The sequence below is a fragment of the Malus domestica genome, chromosome 07, assembly GCF_042453785.1.
Source record: "Malus domestica chromosome 07, GDT2T_hap1".
Classification (NCBI taxonomy): domain Eukaryota; kingdom Viridiplantae; phylum Streptophyta; class Magnoliopsida; order Rosales; family Rosaceae; genus Malus; species Malus domestica.
In genome coordinates, this window is record NC_091667.1 from 3,169,813 (window position 1) to 3,189,740 (window position 19,928).

General features: G+C 35.8%; 2 protein-coding genes across 2 annotated transcripts; one reads left to right on the forward strand and one right to left on the reverse strand.

The window, feature by feature from the left end:
* Positions 1-299: 299 nt before the first annotated feature.
* On the reverse strand, positions 300-2,926 carry LOC103438556 (PH, RCC1 and FYVE domains-containing protein 1-like). Its single transcript, XM_008377093.4, has 4 exons — positions 2,188-2,926; positions 1,820-1,966; positions 901-1,202; positions 300-597 (listed from the first exon to the last, which is right to left on the reverse strand). Exons 1-4 carry the CDS (start codon positions 2,674-2,676, stop codon positions 486-488), a joined length of 1,050 nt encoding a protein of 349 aa, XP_008375315.2. The 5' UTR covers positions 2,677-2,926; the 3' UTR covers positions 300-485.
* A 4,869-nt stretch (positions 2,927-7,795) lies between these two features.
* On the forward strand, positions 7,796-18,180 carry LOC103438557 (flowering time control protein FY). The gene is made up of 18 exons (XM_008377094.4): positions 7,796-8,408; positions 8,796-8,887; positions 9,408-9,476; positions 9,616-9,720; positions 11,113-11,208; positions 11,620-11,702; positions 11,796-11,867; positions 11,938-12,035; positions 13,155-13,214; positions 13,305-13,365; positions 13,448-13,535; positions 13,657-13,720; positions 14,393-14,471; positions 15,018-15,107; positions 16,044-16,132; positions 16,524-17,041; positions 17,257-17,493; positions 17,590-18,180. The coding sequence occupies exons 1-18, from the start codon at positions 8,144-8,146 to the stop codon at positions 17,656-17,658; spliced, it is 2,235 nt and encodes a 744-aa protein (XP_008375316.2). The 5' UTR covers positions 7,796-8,143; the 3' UTR covers positions 17,659-18,180.
* The last annotated feature ends 1,748 nt before the right edge of the window (positions 18,181-19,928 follow it).

The following is a 19,928-nucleotide window of genomic DNA, read 5'->3' on the forward strand; positions in this document are numbered from 1 at the left end:
TTGCTCCCTCTTTTTACGTAGCTTTCCACTTATAATTAGCTTTCCACTTATAATTTTCTCTTATAAAAGCTACTAAGTATTTCATTACAAATTCCTCCCCTCGTGTAATAGCTATCAAGTATTTCAATACAAATTCCTCTCTTTTAATCATTTTCATTTTGTGAGTTAGTTTTCTACTTACAAAAAAAAATTTAAAGTCCTTAACATTCAAGGCAAAAAGAAGTAAAGAACTAAAAGTTGAGCCTCCCCACTCAATTACACTATCATTTGATTAAGAGTTAAGTAGGTTCAATCCTTCATTATCCGAAACTCGTCTACTAGCGGCCTCTATTAGTAGAGAAATGTTTTAGCGTGTCCGGAATACGAGCACGTACACCATACGTCATTATACAAGTTATTGGACACTTAAAAAAGAAACTTTTCTCCACTTATATAATAATAACATACGGCTGATATTAGCAGCTCAATGAGCTAACCCTGCTCTCCTAGTCGGAATACTGGGATTTTTGAACCGCCCGAACATTGTACTGCTGATATACTCTACCCCTATTTGCCGCCCACCACTGCTCTGCTTGTTTCTCGCTGAACCGCCTTCGACTGACAGAATTTAGGCACTTGAAAGTTAGTCATCGTCAATTAAATATGATTGACAGTGTACTAAAAATATAGTTTGGAAAACACACAGCCTTTGTAAGCAAAGGACATAACATATACGATCCCTTGAAGTAACGTTACTATTAGGAAGAGGAAAATAAACGAAGGATTAACATTGACGTGTGATTGAAATTCATATCAACATTCAATCCACACTGGAAAACACAAAACACATTTATTTTCGATACCTGAGAACGTTCTGTTCAAATTTGGGTTGCATGAAGTAATCGGGAGAAAGGGGCATACCTGAAGCGAACACGCTTGAGATCTTTGACACCTCCAGGCAAGTAAACAAGGGTAATATATACACCAGGCTCATCTTGCTCAATCCATTCAACCCCTTGTGCTGTTTCAGTTTTTGCTCCTCTGTTTTTATGCCTAGCTGTTGCTTCTGAATGTGCCACTTCAGTGTGATTAGAAGTGGCCCGTGGCACATCAGAAATTTTCTCACTGCTCGATACAAATGCTGTTCCAATTGGTAACCTTTCAGAAATTTTCCCTTTTTTTTTTGGCGAAGCCTTGAGACACCAAACTCTCCTTCTGGCTTTCTAATGTTAAAGATAAATGAAACAAGGTATTAATTCAGATTGCATTCAATAGAAGACTTGCAACCGATATAATAATTCTAACTTCCATTACCGATCCTACATTTATATTTCCATATTAGGCACATCACCCTCAAAACTGAAATTTTAGTACGACGGTCCTAAATAGGATAATATACTGAGGACCTAAACAAACTTATGGGAACTTTAACGAAAAACTCCATGTACTGTTCACTTTAACGAAAAACCATATTTTTACACTAAAAAGTCAATCCTTGTACCATTCATTTTCGTTAAAACTCAAAGTTTTCATGTCATTTTCATTAGTTTTCCTTAAACTTAAAAGTATAAATTGATAGTTATATATCTTTTGGCTGTTTATCTTTATCTCCATATTATTGATTAAGAACTGTAAACTTGATCATATGCACAAAGCACCTAAATAAGGTTCCTGTTTAAAGTTACGAAGTTCCATACATCCTCACTGATACGAAAAACGCATTGACTTCACCATTAGTGCTCGTGCTTGAAAAATCAAACCGACCACAATCGTTATTGCAAACCCTAAATTGTTTAAATGCAGAATGCATACTCACTATAAACATGAGAATGAAACCTACTTGGGCTGTGAGCGACTTAATTACTTCCTTTGCTGCTTTGCATTTCACAGTTTCTTCCCCCGCTACTTTCAGAGCCTCCTTCAACTGTTGGCCAGTTTTTTCCATCTCAATTTCTCGAAGTTGAGCTTTACGAGTAAGATCTTCAACCTACACCATAAGATCGATTAGTTGAAAGAACAAAGTTAGAACCTCATCCATGTAATTTTGCACAGTGAATGCAAGAAAAACAGAAAAAAAAAGGTAATCACCATGGTAAGGAGATAACTGGAAGAAAACATAAGAGAATATCTCATTGCTGCACTTCGCCCTAAAATTATTATATGCAAAGTACTGACACACAAATTATTATAAAAAGACAAGCAACATACCTGAGCTTTTAATTTTAGAACTTCTTCACTCAGACTGACATTTTTCCTTTTAGCATCATCCCCAACTTTTGGAAGAGTAAGCCCTGAAGGAGCTGAGAAAAACATTTTGGATGATCCATCGAGTGCTCGAGGCTCAGAAACTCCATTTGCAATGGGAATAACACGATTGCTGCTGAAATCCATTTTCTTGTTTCTTTTGGAAGATCCACTTTCCATTTCTTTAAAATTGTTTTGAATCAGTTCGTTGAATCCCTGACTCATACTTGCTCTTCTACTAATAGCAGACCCAGATGAAGAGTTGGTTTCAGTGGCCCTCCGAAGTTTTGCAAAACAGTTATCGCAGACACGATAAGGCTTGTTTGGGTTTGGTGCCATGGAAGCCTTGAGACACTTTTTGCTGCTGCATGAATGGCATAGCACAAGTCCACAATTATCACAATTGTGTCTTTTTCTTTTAAAATTAAATGGAAGGCGACAGCCATAACACATGGGGAGTGACCGGTGGATTGCGGTGGTGGAAAATGAGAAGAATAAATGGGTTGATCGGGAATGTCAAAGAATGAATTGTTTCTTTTCTGGCAATCGGAGAATAAATGGGTTGATCGGGAAAAAGATGATGACGGTCGGATTGCAGTGGTGGAAAATGAGGAGTGACCTGTGGCGATTGGGAGATACATAGGTAGGTACGTAGATGGAAGAAGATGAGGGAAATGAGGAGTGATCGCTGATTGCTGACATTGGGGCCCACCATCTTGCTTTTGATTAAGGCAATTTAATGAAAAACACCCGGTACTGTTCATTTTAATAAAAAATCACATTTTTACACTAAAAAGTAAATCCTGGTACTATTCACTTTACCCTTTATTTTGTCCTTATCATTAAAACTCAAAATTTTCATGCCCTTTTCATTAGTTTTCCTTTTGATTAAAGGATAAAGATTGTCTATCCTCCCACCTTTTCTGTTTGTGTGGTCACGGTTAAGTCATGTCAATATTTTATATTACTATTTATTTTTATCTTATTATTTCTATAAAAAAATAATATAAAATATTAACGTAACTTAATCGTGATCACACAAAATAAGAAAGTACCGAAAATGAAAGGCTAGACAATCTTTGTCCTTATTAAAAGACGCGATTAACTTTCACAAAGTACGAATCCTAAAGTCTAAAGACGCGGGTAACTTTTGACTTTTTAGTGAAGTTTCACTTTTTTCACCTCCTAAGAATCACAATGTTTTATTAAAAGCGATATTATATATTAATTTATGTTAAACCGAGCGAGCGCAATGAATTTAAAAGAAGAACAAGAATTAACTCTTTAAAGGATGAGTAGTAGTCCATTCTTAAAACTTGACGTTATTGATTTATAGAATTTTATGTTAATGATCATAACTGTTCATATTATAAATCCCTCTATAAGAATCACCTCTGTAAAAAAAATCAATTAAAATTAAGATTGTTTAGTCATCTAACTGTATAAAATAAATGAACGAATTGGTAAAAACATTACGGACTATAGATTTCCTTAAAATAGATTGACTTTTAATTCATTTTTTACAGAGAAACTCTGTGATTTGAAAGTTTATACTTATCCTTGAGTAATTAAGCATTGTTCTTAAAAGAAAGACCTTAACAATGAGGCAATTCAATACTCATCAGAATTTTTAATTTTCTTTTCAATAAGCATGAGAAGTTGATAATTGTTGTACGCGTGTATCGTATGCTTTGGTGTCATTCTTGTTATGTTTCTCCTGCAATTTTTAATTTGTGAAACAAAAACTGACAAATTTCAATATATGTTAATTTATTGGTTTTCATTTATTCTTTGGGTTATATTATTATTTGTTAAGTCTTACTCTGTTGTTTAATGGTTTATATAATTATTGTTTTATGCAAGTCATATGTGTGAGCAAGCATTTTTTTTTTTTGAAAATATATTTTATTCAAGAAAAATGTTAAGAGCATATCTGGAAAAAGATGTCAAATCCTCAATGGATATGTCATTGTACATATTTGACATAAAAATATTTTCCAATCAAAATATTATTTGTTGACTGTATTTGAAGTTTTTGTGAATAGAAGTCAAATTTGACATCAACATCAAATTTATTTTTAATTAATTTTAATAAGTGAGTCCCTTATTCCACTAACATTTCACCGATCAAAATTTTGTTTTAACAATTTTTTAATAAATCAACCATTTAAAGCTCTATGTTAATAAGATATAACATTTGACAATTTGGTTGGAAAGTATAAAATTTGACATAAGACTCAGATTGCCACATTAATTATCAATTGTAATTGACTATTATAAATTGACATTCTCTTTGGAGATGGTCTAATGGGACCTTCTTAAAAGTGGAACTTTCCATAAACTTTCTGCCACATCATGTTTTTGGCACAATATTTTGTAATATTAATACGAGAATTTACGTTAAACTGTGAGATGACATTGACAAAGAATCCATGGAGACTCCCACTTTTTCCCTCTATGATCAATGCAATGGATAACCAAAGTGGTTTATCCAAACCAAAACAACAAATCAAGAACATCACATAAAAGTGTGCGATTTTTGGTTACCACGGTCAATGTGATTCCATTTTCTACTTAAATTTGAATCTCCTGTTTAGGCATTTACATTAATATAATTAAAATATTATTGCATAAAAACCGGAGGTTATAATTTTAAAAATAATGGTATTCTATGAAAATGAATATTGAATTAACTATATATACAGCAATTATGATTTTGGACCCTCTGTCGTTTGCTTTACTAGAAAGTAATTTTGCTAATTTGATTAAAAATTACTTTTATGAGAAAGAATCAATGCTTAATAGGAAAAAAAACCTGGTAGTGCTTTGTGTAAAGCGCATTTCTAAATTATAAGCATTTTTAAATTTCTTATTAAGCTTAATTTAAAAAGCCTATAATTGTTTGAAACAACTTTTAATGTTTCAAAAAATAGTTCTAATCATGCCATTGATTAAAAGGAAAACTAGCGAAAAGTCCAAAAAAAATTTAGTTTTAATAAAAAATGACAAATAAAGGTGTAGTGAATAATACCATAGAAGAGTAAAATTATGGTTTTTTGTTAAAAATGAACACTACCGAGAGTATTTCGTTAAAACTCTCTTGATTAAATCCATGAAAAAGAAACATTGTGATGAAGAATTTAGTGGGCTCACTCCAATCTTCTATCACGAGAAATGCTTATAAAGACTATTTTAAAGTGGAAATTTTTTATAAATTTTTTGTCATCTTACTGTTTAATATTATTTTTTTCTGCAATTTTATAAAACATTATGCAAAATATGTAAGATGACAAATAATTCATAAAGAGTTTCACTTTCGAAAAAATCTTATTAACATTTCTCCTTCTATCACTTTATTCACTTTTATTGTTGAGGTGGGGAATGGTGGAATCAAGCTGTCACCAGTCCTCATTCAGATGGATTGAATTTGGATCCAATGTTGGAAATTATTTTTAGCATTTTAAAAATTTCATTCTACATTTCAAACTTTTTATATTAGAAAAGAAAAATACACTTGTGAGGAGTGTAGAATGAGATTTTTGGAATGCGAATAACATTTTCCCCAATGTTTTGTGATCATGAAGATAAGAAATGGTTTATGTATTTTAAAAAAGTTTTTTAGCTAAAATGGTCTCTGAAGTTGTCATAACTCATCACTTTAGTCTTGAGATTGTCCTTTTGGTCCTTATGTGAAAAATCTCCGTTAAATTGAATCAACCACCAGTTCAAATGAGGAGTTAATTTGACAAAAATACTCTCAATTCAACGAATATTTCAAAATAACCAAAATTATTGACAATGGAAAAAAATTGTTTGTGGGTTCTTTCTCTTAATGGTGGTCGCGGATCTGCGATGACGGCGCATCTGCTGTGATGGAAGCATTTGTCTTAATTTTAGAGTTGTTGTCGTTGGACAAAAATATTAAAAAATAAATTTACAAAATTACTCTTGGATTATTTTATGCATTTATTTTTTCTGGTTATAATTTTTTTTGGCTGAGGGGCATTCTCGTCATAATATTTTTGTTGAAGCCGTGACCCCAAAATTGGGCCACTGGCTTTATATATAAAAGATATTGGTCCACATGGATTTTGCAAAGCCACATTGTCTTGTTGTGAGATAGCCCATATTAGTTTGTTAAGATCATTGTGTGGTAAAAATCATGCGAATGTAAGAGCTTTATCATTTTGGACACAAAATAAAGATAAAGATAGGTGAAGACCTAATGCATCATGGAGCACTATATAAAAAAGAGTATGGGCAAAGGAGAAAGCCCTGCCTCTCTACAAATAAATACCCTCAAGGATTGTTTGGTGGACTGATTAGAATATGTTGTAATCAATTAAAATTGACTTGAGTCTAATTTGTTGTTTGTTGTGTTTAAATATGAGATGAACATAATGAGTTATGAATTTACAATAGAGTAGGTTATCTAACATAACCTTGTATATGGGTTGCAAGTCCTGTCTTATATGTCTCTATTAATCAAATCATATCCTTAAAGCTCAATCACATTTAGCTCCCCAAATGAGCCCTCAAAGTCTCTCAAAGAGCAAACCTCTACAAAGAAAGCAAGTTTTTTTTCAAAGCATTTCAAAGAGAAGAAGTATCATTCCTTCTCCAAATCTCTCTCATATCAAATAGTTTTGGTGAAGAAGTACCATACCTTCTCCAAGATCTCTAAAAAACAAAGCAAGTCTTCTTTGGCAAAGCTCTTGATTTTATTTGCTTTCTCCTTTTACGTAGCTTTCCACTTATAATTTTCTCTTATAAAAGCTACAAAGTATTTCATTACAAATTCCTCCCCTCGGATAATAGCTATTAAGTATTTCAATACGAATTCCTCTCTTTAAATCATTTTCATTTTGTGAGTTAGTTTTCTACTTGCAATTTTTTTTTGAAGTCCTTAGCATTCAAGGCAAAAAGAAGTAAAGAACTCAAAGTTGAGCCTCCCCACTCAATTATGCTATCATTTGATTAAGAGTTAAGTAGGTTCGATTCTTCATCATCCGAAACTCGTCTACTAGCGGCCTCTATTAGTAAAGAAATGTTTTAACGTGCCTAGAACACGAGCATGTACACCATACGTCAGTATACAAGTTAATGGACACTTGAAAAAGAAACTTTCCTCCACTTATATAATAATAACATATGACTTACCGCTCCGTATTACAGTCACGTTGAAAAATCTCTCAAACTAACACACCCTGACTCGGAATGTCCACATGGACTTCAAATCGAGCTGTGCTGGCTGACACCTGGAGGGTGACGTAGCCATAAAGTGTAGTGATGTTAAAAACATGAATAAATTTAAACCCTAAAATGCCTAAATGTATGAGTGTGCCAATGAGCGGGAAAGAACCCAATTCACACATAATGTCAGAGCATAAACAAAGTACAATAAGGGTAGAATAAGAGTTATATCGTTGAAATATATACCAAAATTTGTTAAGAATCCTCGTCGACATGAAGCTCAACTACTAAACCTGGAGGGACAAAAAACAAAGATGAGTGGGCAAAAAAAAAAAACAAATCTTTGTAAAAAACCTTTTTGAAAACATAATAATCCCTCACCCTAAAAGAAATATAGTTTTCAAAATACGCAGTAGTTCCCCGATCTACATCCACCCATATGTTCATTTTCCGCGTCGAACAGTAATTTCCACCGTTGGATGGAACCAAACGGCTTTGGATGTTTGTGAAGGCAAAACTCAGCCCAATTTGACTCCATGAATCCGCTCGAACACAGAGACCTAACTGAAAACCCCTCACTGCCCTAACCCCGCCTGAAGAGCACAACAAGCTCTCGCTTTCGTATTCGGAATGCTCGAATTTCTCACTTTCTTCCTTCAAATTTGATCTCTCTCTCGGATTCGTACTTTCCGTCTGCAGAGGGTTAGTTCTTTGAATTGGGGCGACAATGATGTACCCTGATCCACAACAGCAACACCACCAACAGCAGCTTCAGCAGCAGCACCCGCAACATCAGCAGCAGCAGCATCCCCAACAACACCAGCAATATCAGCAGCAACATCCGCAGCAACATCAGCAGCAAGGTGGAGAATTTCATAGGGGGCCGCCGCCACCGGCCCCAATGATGCGTCAGCCGTCAGCCTCTTCAACTAATATGCCTCCAGAGTATCACAACCAACCTGGGCTCGCTCCTCCTCTTCCTCCTTATGATGGTTGGTACCAAATTATGCCTTTGTCTTTTGCTATTTTGTTGTGGTTCTTTTTGGTTTCCGGTTGGAAATTAATGGAGAAGAAAATAAAAGAATTTGAAGTGTATGAAAGCACCTAAACAAGAAATTGGTTGCATTTGGGGATTTTCAACTTTGGATTTACAGTTTTAAAGCGACATGGCTTCGGATAAAGAATCTGTAAATTAAACCCCTAGAACTGGTTTTGGATCATGAAGTTCTTTAGATTTGCAATGTATGAGGGTGCGCCAGTGAGGCCAAAGGCGTAAACAATATTTGAAAGTAGTGGTTTAATATTTTAGAGGCTTGGTGCAGAATTTAATCAATATTCCGTTTGTTTAAAATTAGTGAGAGGTGGTTTGTTTGTTACAGCTCATGGTGACAGTTTTCCTGGAAAAAGGATGAGAAAGCTTACACACAGGAGGGCAGTTGATTATACTAGCACCGTTGTGCGATATATGCAGGTAAAGTTTTCATTTTTTTGCATTTTACTTTTGTTCATCTCTCATTGACTTTCCTACAGTCATCATTTCAGCAAGACGTCATTTTATTTGACGGGTACATGTAATTTGATTTGCATTTGTTTGTTAACTTTTCTATGTTATATGAACCCATGTTCTTAAAAGTTACGTGTGGCGCGATATGGTGTTATCTACTTGCTGAAGGAAGGTTTTAAAATGACCATGGTTTTAACATCTGTTCCGGGCCAGAAAACAGTCCAACGGACCTCTCTACAACGGTCCAATCATGATTCACAACCCCTACGAAGTGCATATCAGAACAGCAAACACCACACTGAAACTAAAAATAAACTCCCACACAGATGTTAAATTCACGAAAGATCACTAAGTTCTGTCCCTTGGATATATAGGTTTCTTTTTTAGGTGTAGAGAGCCTTTAAGGATGCTCGTTGTCATTGTCTCTTAAACATGCAAATTTATATTAGTGATTAAGTATCTTAAAATCGTTTATCATTGTGTTCAGATTCGAATGTGGCAGCGCGATGCAAGAGATAGAACGGTATTGCAACCCACACCTGCAGCAGCAATTGATGTCAGTAGTCCTTGTTATTTTTATTTCATTTTTTCTCTGTGTTTAAGAAATTCTTAACTGGAAGCACGATGGTAGTCCAATTTTTGTCTGAACTTGGCTTATATGTTCATTTTACTTGAATATTGTGTTTTCGGTGTAGATGTTGCCTCCAGTTGCCTACTCAGATAATCCATCCACTAGCTTTGCTGCAAAGTTTGTACACACTTCTTTAAACAAGAATCGTTGTTCGATTAATCGGGTTTTGGTAAGTTTCAGTACGATTCAGATTTGGTTAAAAGAAAATCTAAATCCTCTTCCTGTTTGCGTTTTTTTGTTTTTCTGTTCCATCCTTCATTGAGCCTGTTGATGTTTCTTTTTGAGTTTGGAGTTATATTGTTTGGAGGGAGATTTGAACTTGGTGATCCCCATTTCAGAGGGAGGTGTGACTGATAGCTGGGATTTGTCCAACCACTTTTGAGTAATGAATAATATTATTGTTCAACTATCACTTTGGTAGTATTTTTGTTTGATTGACATCTGACATCAATGAATGCATGTGGAATTACATGTATTGATAATATGGAAGACATGCATTTGATTTCCCATGATTGGCACTTGGCATTGTATTGTAACTAATACAGTGGTTATTTGACTGATGCATTGGTGTATTGGCGGATAATTTGGGTGGCTCTAGAGAGTTCCATTAGTGGAACAACTAGGTGAAATTTCATGTATTTAATGCAAGTCGGTGTACTGGTGTAAGGAAGTGGCTAGCAATTTCACGAGGCTTCTCTTAAGGCCTATATAAAAGTGGAGGCCTTGGTCATTTGAAGTATGGCTCAGATGGGAATTATCTGAGTGCATGGGATACAAAAGTGGATTTACTCTTGGGTGTGTTGCGAGAGTGGGATTACTCTTGGGTTACTAGAGAGGATATTTCTCTAGGGTGAAAGTGATCTACACGGGTTTTACAGAGGGTGTACAAGGGGTGTATCCTATTGGATACGGGCTCTGGTGTTAAACACTTGAGTGGTTTTACTTTTACGGTTGTATTTTACCTCTGATTATAGTGAAGAGGGAAACACTCTCCATGGACATAGGCGGTTTTCGCTGACCACATAAATCTTGGTGCTCTTTCTTGCTGCATTTTACTCATTTGTCATCTCGGTTCAATTTATTTTCTATTGGGTTTGCTTGCCACAACAATGGGGATTAATTTTCCAATAGACCCCACTTGATTTGAAATGCTTGGTACTAATTTCTGATTACATGCTACTGTCTTGGCTGTGTAGAAAAAGTAACGTAGTAACATTACTTGCTGTTGCTAATTCTCTAGGCGTCAGGTCTATCCATCACATTATTATCTACCCTTAGAATGCAAGGAATATTAAAATTAGTGGGTGAAGACTTTAAAATGGGTGGTGGTTCATCCAGTTATTTTTCCTATGTAAAAGAACTAGATCGTCTTCTTTATTGGGGCCGTGAACCAGAAAGAAAAAAAAACCCGTTAGTGTTCTCATATTTCGAAGATAACGGGTTTATAATATTCAACTTGGTTGGTGGATAATAGAAATTTTTTTACGTTATTTTATTGGTTTTTTTGTTGAGCTTTCATTCTAATTTTCACTGACCTTGTCCTGTCTTTATTTTTTCACAGTGGACTCCTACAGGAAGGCGTCTTATTACTGGCTCTCAAAGTGGGGAATTCACTCTTTGGAATGGGCAATCATTTAACTTTGAAATGATTCTTCAGGTTAAATTCTTCAGGTTAATAGAAGAATTATTGAGGATTATAAGGGAGTGGGAGTATAGAGGAACTATGGGGTAGAGTAAGATACTAGGCAACCCTTTGGGCATCAGTTCGAATGAGTTCAGGGATTACTCTCTTTCTTATATAGTGATGAATGTGTTAGCAGCCGTAAAATGAATTTGGTTCAGCTTTAGTTACTTTTAAAGTAGTCCTACTTGAGAGGTCATAGCTATTTTTGCTAGTTGGTGGCTTTCTTATCCACTTGTTGTAATTCCTTCTATTATTTTAGTAAAATTCTATCGTTTCTTCTAGAAAGAAAAAAGAAGAAATAAGAAAATATTAGATGTCCATTTCTTTTAATTACTGTCCAATGGATGTCAGAATGAGAGCTGATTTTGTTTCCTCAATTTGTAGGCTCATGATCAAGCAATCAGGTCTATGGTATGGAGTCATAATGACAATTGGATGGTATCTGGTGATGATGGCGGTGCAATAAAGTAATTACAGATTAGATGTTAATTTTTAATTTGTTCCATTAAATGAAAATTATGATAGTTTAATGTGTTCATAATTATGGGTGTACTCGTTAGGTACTGGCAGAACAATATGAATAATGTAAAGGCCAATAAATCTGCTCATAAAGAATCTGTTCGTGACTTAAGGTAAATTCTCACATATGCGTAAGATAATTCATTCTGCTTGAGACATTTGTTAACTGGGCTGGTTTAACAGCTTCTGCAAGACTGACTTGAAGTTCTGTTCCTGCTCTGATGATAATACTGTTAAAGTTTGGGACTTTGCACGGTGCCAAGAAGAGCGCACATTAACTGGTAAAGTGCTTTGACTACACAATGGATATAGACTGAGCTTGTTGATCATGGTTTCCTAGTTCAATTCAAGTACTTCTGTTCAAGGTTGTTGATATGTTGTTATCTGCACAATAAAAGACATGCAAACCCTTCATCCAAAGTTCTAAACACATAGACATCCATTTTCTATGTGAATTCATCTTAATATAATATTTTCTATCTTTATTTAGTATTTTATGTACATTTCCCATTCTGATTAGTAAAGGAAAACCTTAGGATCTAGATGTCCTTTTCAACCTACAGCTTTATCATAATTGGTAGCCCTGGTTGTCTGCCAGAAATTTTCTGGTATTGGCAGTGCATTGGAATGTTGTGATAAAAATATACTCTATTTCGAAGTGTTAGATTGTTTCTGGTGATTTCTTGTTTTCTGCATTACATATTTTGATACCCAGTAAACTGAAGTGTGCTAGGTCCTGTCTGTTTATTTACATTTTGTTTTGTTGATAAGTGGAAGTTGCTATATTTAAGATATTTTGGGTTAGTATGACTTGAGATACATCATATCAACCAAGTTAAAACATATACTATGGCCGGTTGAAAATCACAAATTCATGAAATGAAGAGTGCATTTCCTCAAATGTTTGTGAATGGAGAGCTTGTTTACCTATTTCAGTATGTGTTTTGGCTCTTGAGTAATAAAGCTTCTAAGTGAGATCTCGCATTGCAGGATCCCTAGCTGTTATGGCTGTTTCCCTCCCTCCCCCTTAAGCGTCAGGAAGTATTACTAGGGTGTAATGTTGGGTTAGCTAGACCAAAAGGGGTTTTGACTAAAATTTAACTTCGAAGGACACAAAATCTTGTTTAAGAAGCGATCCCCAGTCCATAAGTTTAGGACTGCTTTGATTAGCTTTGTCTAAATGCATAAAGCATGTTGCGTTCTCAGTACCCGGGATATGTTGTTGGTCTATTATTAGCATACTTTATTGGGTTCAAAGCAGAAAATCTAAGAACAGATTATCTTAGATTCATAACTGCATTAAGTTTTCTTCTTTATAAAGTTGTTGACGTCATGTTCTCGTGCTTAAGAAGTGCATGGAGTAACCTTAGAATTACTCTTTGTGGTTTGAACTCAGGCAGGCCATGGTTGGGATGTGAAGAGTGTTGACTGGCACCCTACTAAATCCCTACTAGTTTCAGGTATTTGCAAAAATTCTCTTCCTAGTTGATATTGAGATCTTTTTGTAAGTCAGTGTTTGATTACTTAAATATGGTTGGGTTATACTGTAGGTGGGAAAGATAATCTTGTTAAACTTTGGGATGCTAAGTCAGGGCGAGAACTCTGTTCATTGTAAGTAGAGAAATATTGCAGTTAAACCTGTGAATTATTTATTATTTAAATTTCTTTTGAAATGTTATGCATGTCTTTGCAGTCATGGCCATAAAAATATGGTGCTCTCAGTTAAATGGAACCAAAATGGTAACTGGGTGCTAACTGCTTCGAAGGATCAAATCATCAAGGTTGGTGGCCAATTTTATTTTTCTTCTGCACTGTCACATAAATTGATAATGGATCTTTTTGTTCTTTGAAAATTTATAATTTCCTTTTATGGCTGTTGATATTGTTGCACTCCATGCTCAGGTTTATGACATAAGGGCCATGAAGGAACTTGCATCCTTCCGTGGGCATCGAAAGGATGTGACCGGTCAGTGAAGTTTCTTCTCATATCACCTTAGTGTTTCTCTTATCTTGTCATTTATAGGTGTTTCGATGTTTCCTTGATATCTTGGTGTTTCAATTTATCTTTTTTAGTTATCCTGATCAATCCATCTTAATATTCTTATCTTTGTATACATTTTTTTTGGATAGGAAACACAATGACATTAAAGAGAAAGAAATAGTTTTCACAAAAAATAAAGAGAAAGAAACAGTTGAAAACAGTGGAAAAGATGTTGAGGCCCAAATATTAGGAATTTGAACCTGGGAAGTTTCATCCACTGTTATCATTTATAAGTTACCTCCATTTCGCCCATCAAACTCTTATAATCCATTTTCTCAAAATTTTGCGTTATTGGTCCCAAGTATCCTGTTTTGTTCATCCCTTTTGATTGCTTTTATTATTTGTAGTTCTGTTATAAGTACCGTTCGTCATTATTGTTGACTCTTATTAAATTTCTCATGGATGAGCTTCACAGTGATTTAGCTATTGTCAGTTGTAACTTATAATATTAGTATTGCAAAATATTGCTGTCTGGATAACTTCTTCCATTTCCCTTGCATCTTTATTATGCTCATGCCTCATCAATGGAGGGCCAAAGCTATTGTGTTAAATATATTAATTAAAGTTTATGGTTATCATTCTTTGAAATTTTGTCAGCTTTGGCTTGGCATCCGTTTCATGAAGAATATTTTGTCAGTGGGAGTTCTGATGGATCCATTTACCATTGGCTTGTTGGGTAAATTCTAAGCTCAATTATAGTACCTTCTATGATCTTTTCAGTTTCCTTTATAATTTACTCAATCCATTAAGCATCACGTATGTATTTTCTAAACCTTGTAATTTTACCTACTTGTCTTTGTTGCAACACGTATGTATTTCTAGAAGGAAATGAATGATTTAGAAAGTAAGAAAACCCATCTTTTAACTCTATAAGATTATACGGCAACCATTTACCAAATTAGTCATATATAGGGGAACTGTAATCTTTTTTCAAGAAGCATCTTGAGGGGAGAAGGGACAGTATCATTGTTTAACTTAAGTATCACAGAAAATGCTAGAAGTAATTAAGTGAAGGAAAAATAATAGTAAAATATTTATGAGTTAATAATTGTGAAATATAAATTACTCTATTGCAAAGCCGTATTACATTCCATGTCCTTTTAGACGACTGGAGAAAATGACGATATCTTCAAGTTTTCAGTATAAATTGCTATTATTATGTTCATATGGATCTTCGTTATAACTTGGAAGTTTCTGAAAGTTAAAATATCCTGATGCACAGGCATGAAACTCCCCAGGTTGAAATTCCTAATGCACATGATCACAGTGTGTGGGATCTTGCGTGGCATCCTATTGGTTACCTTCTCTGCAGGTATGTATTACATGTCTTCGTAACGTGTTTTTCGTTCTATCATTATTAGGATCTACCCCCTTTCAAACCTTTATGTTATATATGTGAATTGTGAAAGTTGCCAAAATTGGAATGCACCCAAAGCCAATTCAATTTATAAATTAAGGTTTTTTACTTATAAAATGATCTTCGAAGATGGCCTACCTTTGATTTTCCATTGGTGAATACTAATGCGTCAAAAGCTATCTCATTAAAGAGATTATGGCCTACCTTTGATTTTCCATTGGTGAATACTAATGTGTCAAAAGCTATCTCATTAAAGCATACAATTTTTGACATAGTTCTTTGTCCTAGGATTTAGTGGTGATCCTAAGATGTTCTGGCGATTTTTTTCCTTTGCTCTTTTTCTTTGTTAATGAATCTTAAGGGAACTAACCATATAGGAAACCTGCTGAAGAGTAGAAACTTTATTGGGTTTGTCCTTAATCACTTTGCTGGCTGTGAGGCTGCTGTTTTGAACTTTTTGTATGAAAGGGGAGCATTACATGTCATAACGAGTTTGCTACTTGAGAGTAATGCAATTTCGTACAGAAATTGCTTAGAATTTTAGATCAATGGGAACCATCTATTTTGAAACCTTGTGATTTGTCAGAGGCATGTTTCTGGTATAAGAACATTCTATGTGCCCTGGGTTGTTTCGCTTAACATATGGATTGGCTCTAATTTGTTTAACATAAGTTATGTATTTGTCTACCTTTACCAAAATCCAAATTCTATAGTGATTGGGCTTTGTTAAAAAGTTTAGACGTGTCTAATATTTGGCCAAGGACCACCTTGATGTTTTAGATTTGTGATACGGAATAATATTGGTGTACTTTCAACAAGCTAGGGCACAATTATCTGAATTACTCTTTTGGATTGGCAGTGGCTTCATTTACTTGTATTGTTCTTCTGCAGTGGTAGCAATGATCACACTACGAGGTTTTGGTGCAGAAATAGGCCAGGAGACACTGGTCGGGATAAATTTAACCCCGGCCAAAATCAAGGTAGTACTTTGCCTACCCCAAAATCAAAATGGGGAACTATATAGCCGTTATCTTATCAACTAGAAGTCATATTTTAAGCATTTTAAGTTTGATTTGTGCAATACCAAGCATGATTCAACATTTCCCTTTGAGGGTATTTTATTATTATTATTTAAAAAATAACTAATGTTGTCAGCATATTAGGATGTTTTTTTTTTCAAGTTTGGGTGTCATGCTCCTAACACTCTATATGCTAAGTACAGGGGGTGATATTAAAGAGAAAAATGCACATATAAGTGCGCGCACTCACAAAAATCCACCTGCCCACACCCTGCATTTGAGTTTTTAGGTTTAATTAAGGTAAATGTATCCGGAATTGATCAGTGCATCATGTTATTTTTTATTTTCTCAGGTTATGGTGAGCAAAACCCTGCTTTTGGTGGTCGCATGACTGGTAATTTTCCAGTACCTGAAGGACCACCAACTCCTGGACCACTTGTTCCTGGGTTGACTCGAAATGAAGGAACTATTCCAGGTGTTGGAGTTGCTATGCCATTCTCTCTTGATGCATCAAATCAGGGGGAGCAACAGCAACCTCATGCACTTTCAATGCCTTTAGGTGCTCCTCCTCTCCCGCCTGGTCCCCACCCCTCTCTTCTTGCTGCGAATCAGCAGCAACAATATCAGCAAAATCCTCAACAGATGCCACAACAGCAACACCAACACCAAGGTCACCCGCAACAAATGCCCCCTATGCCTATGGCACCTCCAAATATGCCACAGCTGCAGCCTCCATCCCATCTACCCTTGCTGCCGCATCCTCATTTACATCGACCGCCACCCCAAATGCCCCCACTTGGTATGCCATCTTCAGGGCCAGGATCTTTGTCTATGCCTTCATCGGTTCCTACCTCACATTCAATGCCAATGGTATGACTTCTTTAGTTCACAGAATTATTTACTACATTATTCGCATCTTATTTTTATAAGTTGGATCTGCCTGGAATATTGTTTTAAAAGTTAGATATATTCTTATTTCAAGAAATAGGGAAAGATTGCATTCGGTTTCAGAACGATCCTGGTTGACTATGTACTCCTGAAAAATCTCATAGTCGGTGGTAATTAACATTAGTTTGGTTCTTTAGGGAATTCAAGGTACAATGAATCAGATGGGTCACCCATTGCCACAAGGTCATTTTATGGGCATGAACCCAATGCACTCGGGATCTCTACCTACAAGCGGTGGAGGTTTTCCAAATGGTATGCCAAACATGCAGGGCCCAACAAATGCAAGTGGACCTCAAATGTATCCTCAGGGTGGCACCTTCAACCGGGGTCAACCTGGGCAAATTCCCATGCATCCGGGTTATAATCCTTACCAGGTAAGAAGACAATACTTCCTCGGTGGTACAGAAATTTTCATAAATCTCACCATTAACTCGGTAAAAGCTAATGTGTCCTTGTCTTGCATATTGCAGTCTAGGGGTCAATCTGGCATGCCCCAACCTCCACCAGGGCCACCACCGCACGGGCAAACACCTCAGTAGACTATTTTATATCGGCCTTAACTTCTTTAAGCCTCCCTACCTCCTCTCTCCCCCTCTCTTCAGGCCAGCTTGTTTACATGTAAATCATGTCATTCGGCTTGGTAGTTTTTACCTTAGCATGGAATTGAATCGTTGAGATAGCTTTGGTCGAGCAAAAAGAAATGTTGCACTTGGCGTTGTGCGTCCGCTGATGGCTTCTCTAGTCTGCCATCAAATCCCGGTTAACCCCGGACAGAGTGGAAGCTCCTCCGAAGCTGGAGTATGGATGTATGTCTTCGTTTTTGTTTATGTACTGCGGCCTAGAATCGACTCGTCGATACAGATTTGCTTGAGCAAACAGGAGATTTTATTTGAATTGTCTTATGCTCGTTTTGGCTTTTGTATTGTTATTTTTTTTTCCTTGAATGAGAAATTTAGACCAGAAGAAGAAATCAGTGGCCATGTTCTTGTAATCAGTAGAGATTTTTGTTGTCAAAAAATCGAAATTTAATTAAATATGAATAGAAATGTTTGCATCAACAACTAAGATATTGAAAAAAACGGATAGGCTCGAAAAATTATTCCATGTATGCGTCTTGATGATCTCTTCATTCACGATATTTGAATTTTAAAAGCATAAGAGCCACTGAGTGTCTGGCACCATTACACAATCTTAGATTGAATTAAACATGAATTACCTCGAATATTGAGCTAACCGTTGTATATCAAATATTTGGCCTTCCAAAACCACATGTATTTGAGTCTCTGCCCGAATCACTCTGATGAGTCTTAGTAACATACGTTTCAAAGCTTAATTATAGTTTCACTTTGCTCCCTAAAACTTAAAGCATTCCACTTCTCGAAAATCCAGTTAGGGGTGGACTTAAAAACCGTCAAACCGCAAAATCGCATCGAACCATATGAAAAAAAAAACCGAAAAGAACCTTGTTGACCGGAAAAGTCAATTTTGAGTCAAAAATCAAACCAGACCGGTTCAAATCGGTTTTGGTTTCATTTTCAAATGAGCAAGAACTGGACGGAACCAAACCGTTTTATTATAATTAATTAATTAATTAATTATATATATACACACATGTCATGGTATATTAGGTTGAAAATTAGTTTCACCAAGTTGCAAAGCAGTGGATCCCATCCTAATTAGGGCTCACCCACTTCACCCTCACCTCACTCACGGCATCACATCCCCCATTTCACACTTTTAGACTTTCATTCTTTTTTCACTCAACCGACCACTTCACTCACAACCTCTATCCAAAAATATTAGCGATTCCTTAGGCAGCCCACTACCTCAGCTATTGCGACTAGACCTGTAAACGGGTCGAGTTTATCGGGTTTGGGTCGGGTTCAATCTGACCCATTAAATTAATGGGTCATTCGAACCTAACCCGTTAAGCTAACAGGTCACCCGAACCTGACCCGTTTCACTCGTTAACACCCGTTAACAATTATTATTATTATTTTTTTTCATAGAGTTTATTTTTTGTTGTTAAGACTTTACTGAAATTACTAAAACATCCTCAACTAACGGGTGCTAACGGGTTGACCCAAAGTGACCAGTTATTTAACGGGTTCACCCGTTAGCGACCAAACCCATTAAGCATCCACCCAAATACTACTATTAACGGGTCGGGTCGGGTTAACAGGTCGGGTTCAAAATGCCAGGTCTATCTGCGATGGCACTCGTCATCCCTTCTCCGCGACAGCTCACGACTCTTCGTCCTCTGTCCTCCGTCCTTGGTATTTTCTCTATTTTTTCTCATATTTGAGATTAGGAATATGGTTGAGTTCTACTGGTTTTCCATTTTCTCTTGGGCTGAATTAAAATTTACTCTTGTTTTGTTGTCGTACTACTGTATTCTTGTGAGGTTAGCTCGTGTTGAGTGATGTGTAGCCTAAATTGTAATAGTGCCACATATTTTGAAGCGTCGCAGGTGTAGAATTGATGAAGCCATAGCTAAGAAGGATGAGGTAAACAGCCTAATCTTGAAACTATATGATGAATATGTTCCTTCTTCCAACCAACCAAGTGGTTCTAGTGCTAATATTGTTCTAATACTACTAGTACTACAACTACAACATGGAAGGGGGGAAAAACGAGCCGAAATGGATAAAAGTTGGATAAAAAAAGTTGAAGCATGTAATGCCGTGCTCTCAGAGCATGAGTTTGATAGGTACTTGTTAGATCGCAATGAAAAAGTGGAAGTGGGTCAAGATTTTGATATTTTAAATAGGTGGAAATTGAATGGTGTTAAATACAGTGTTGGCACTAA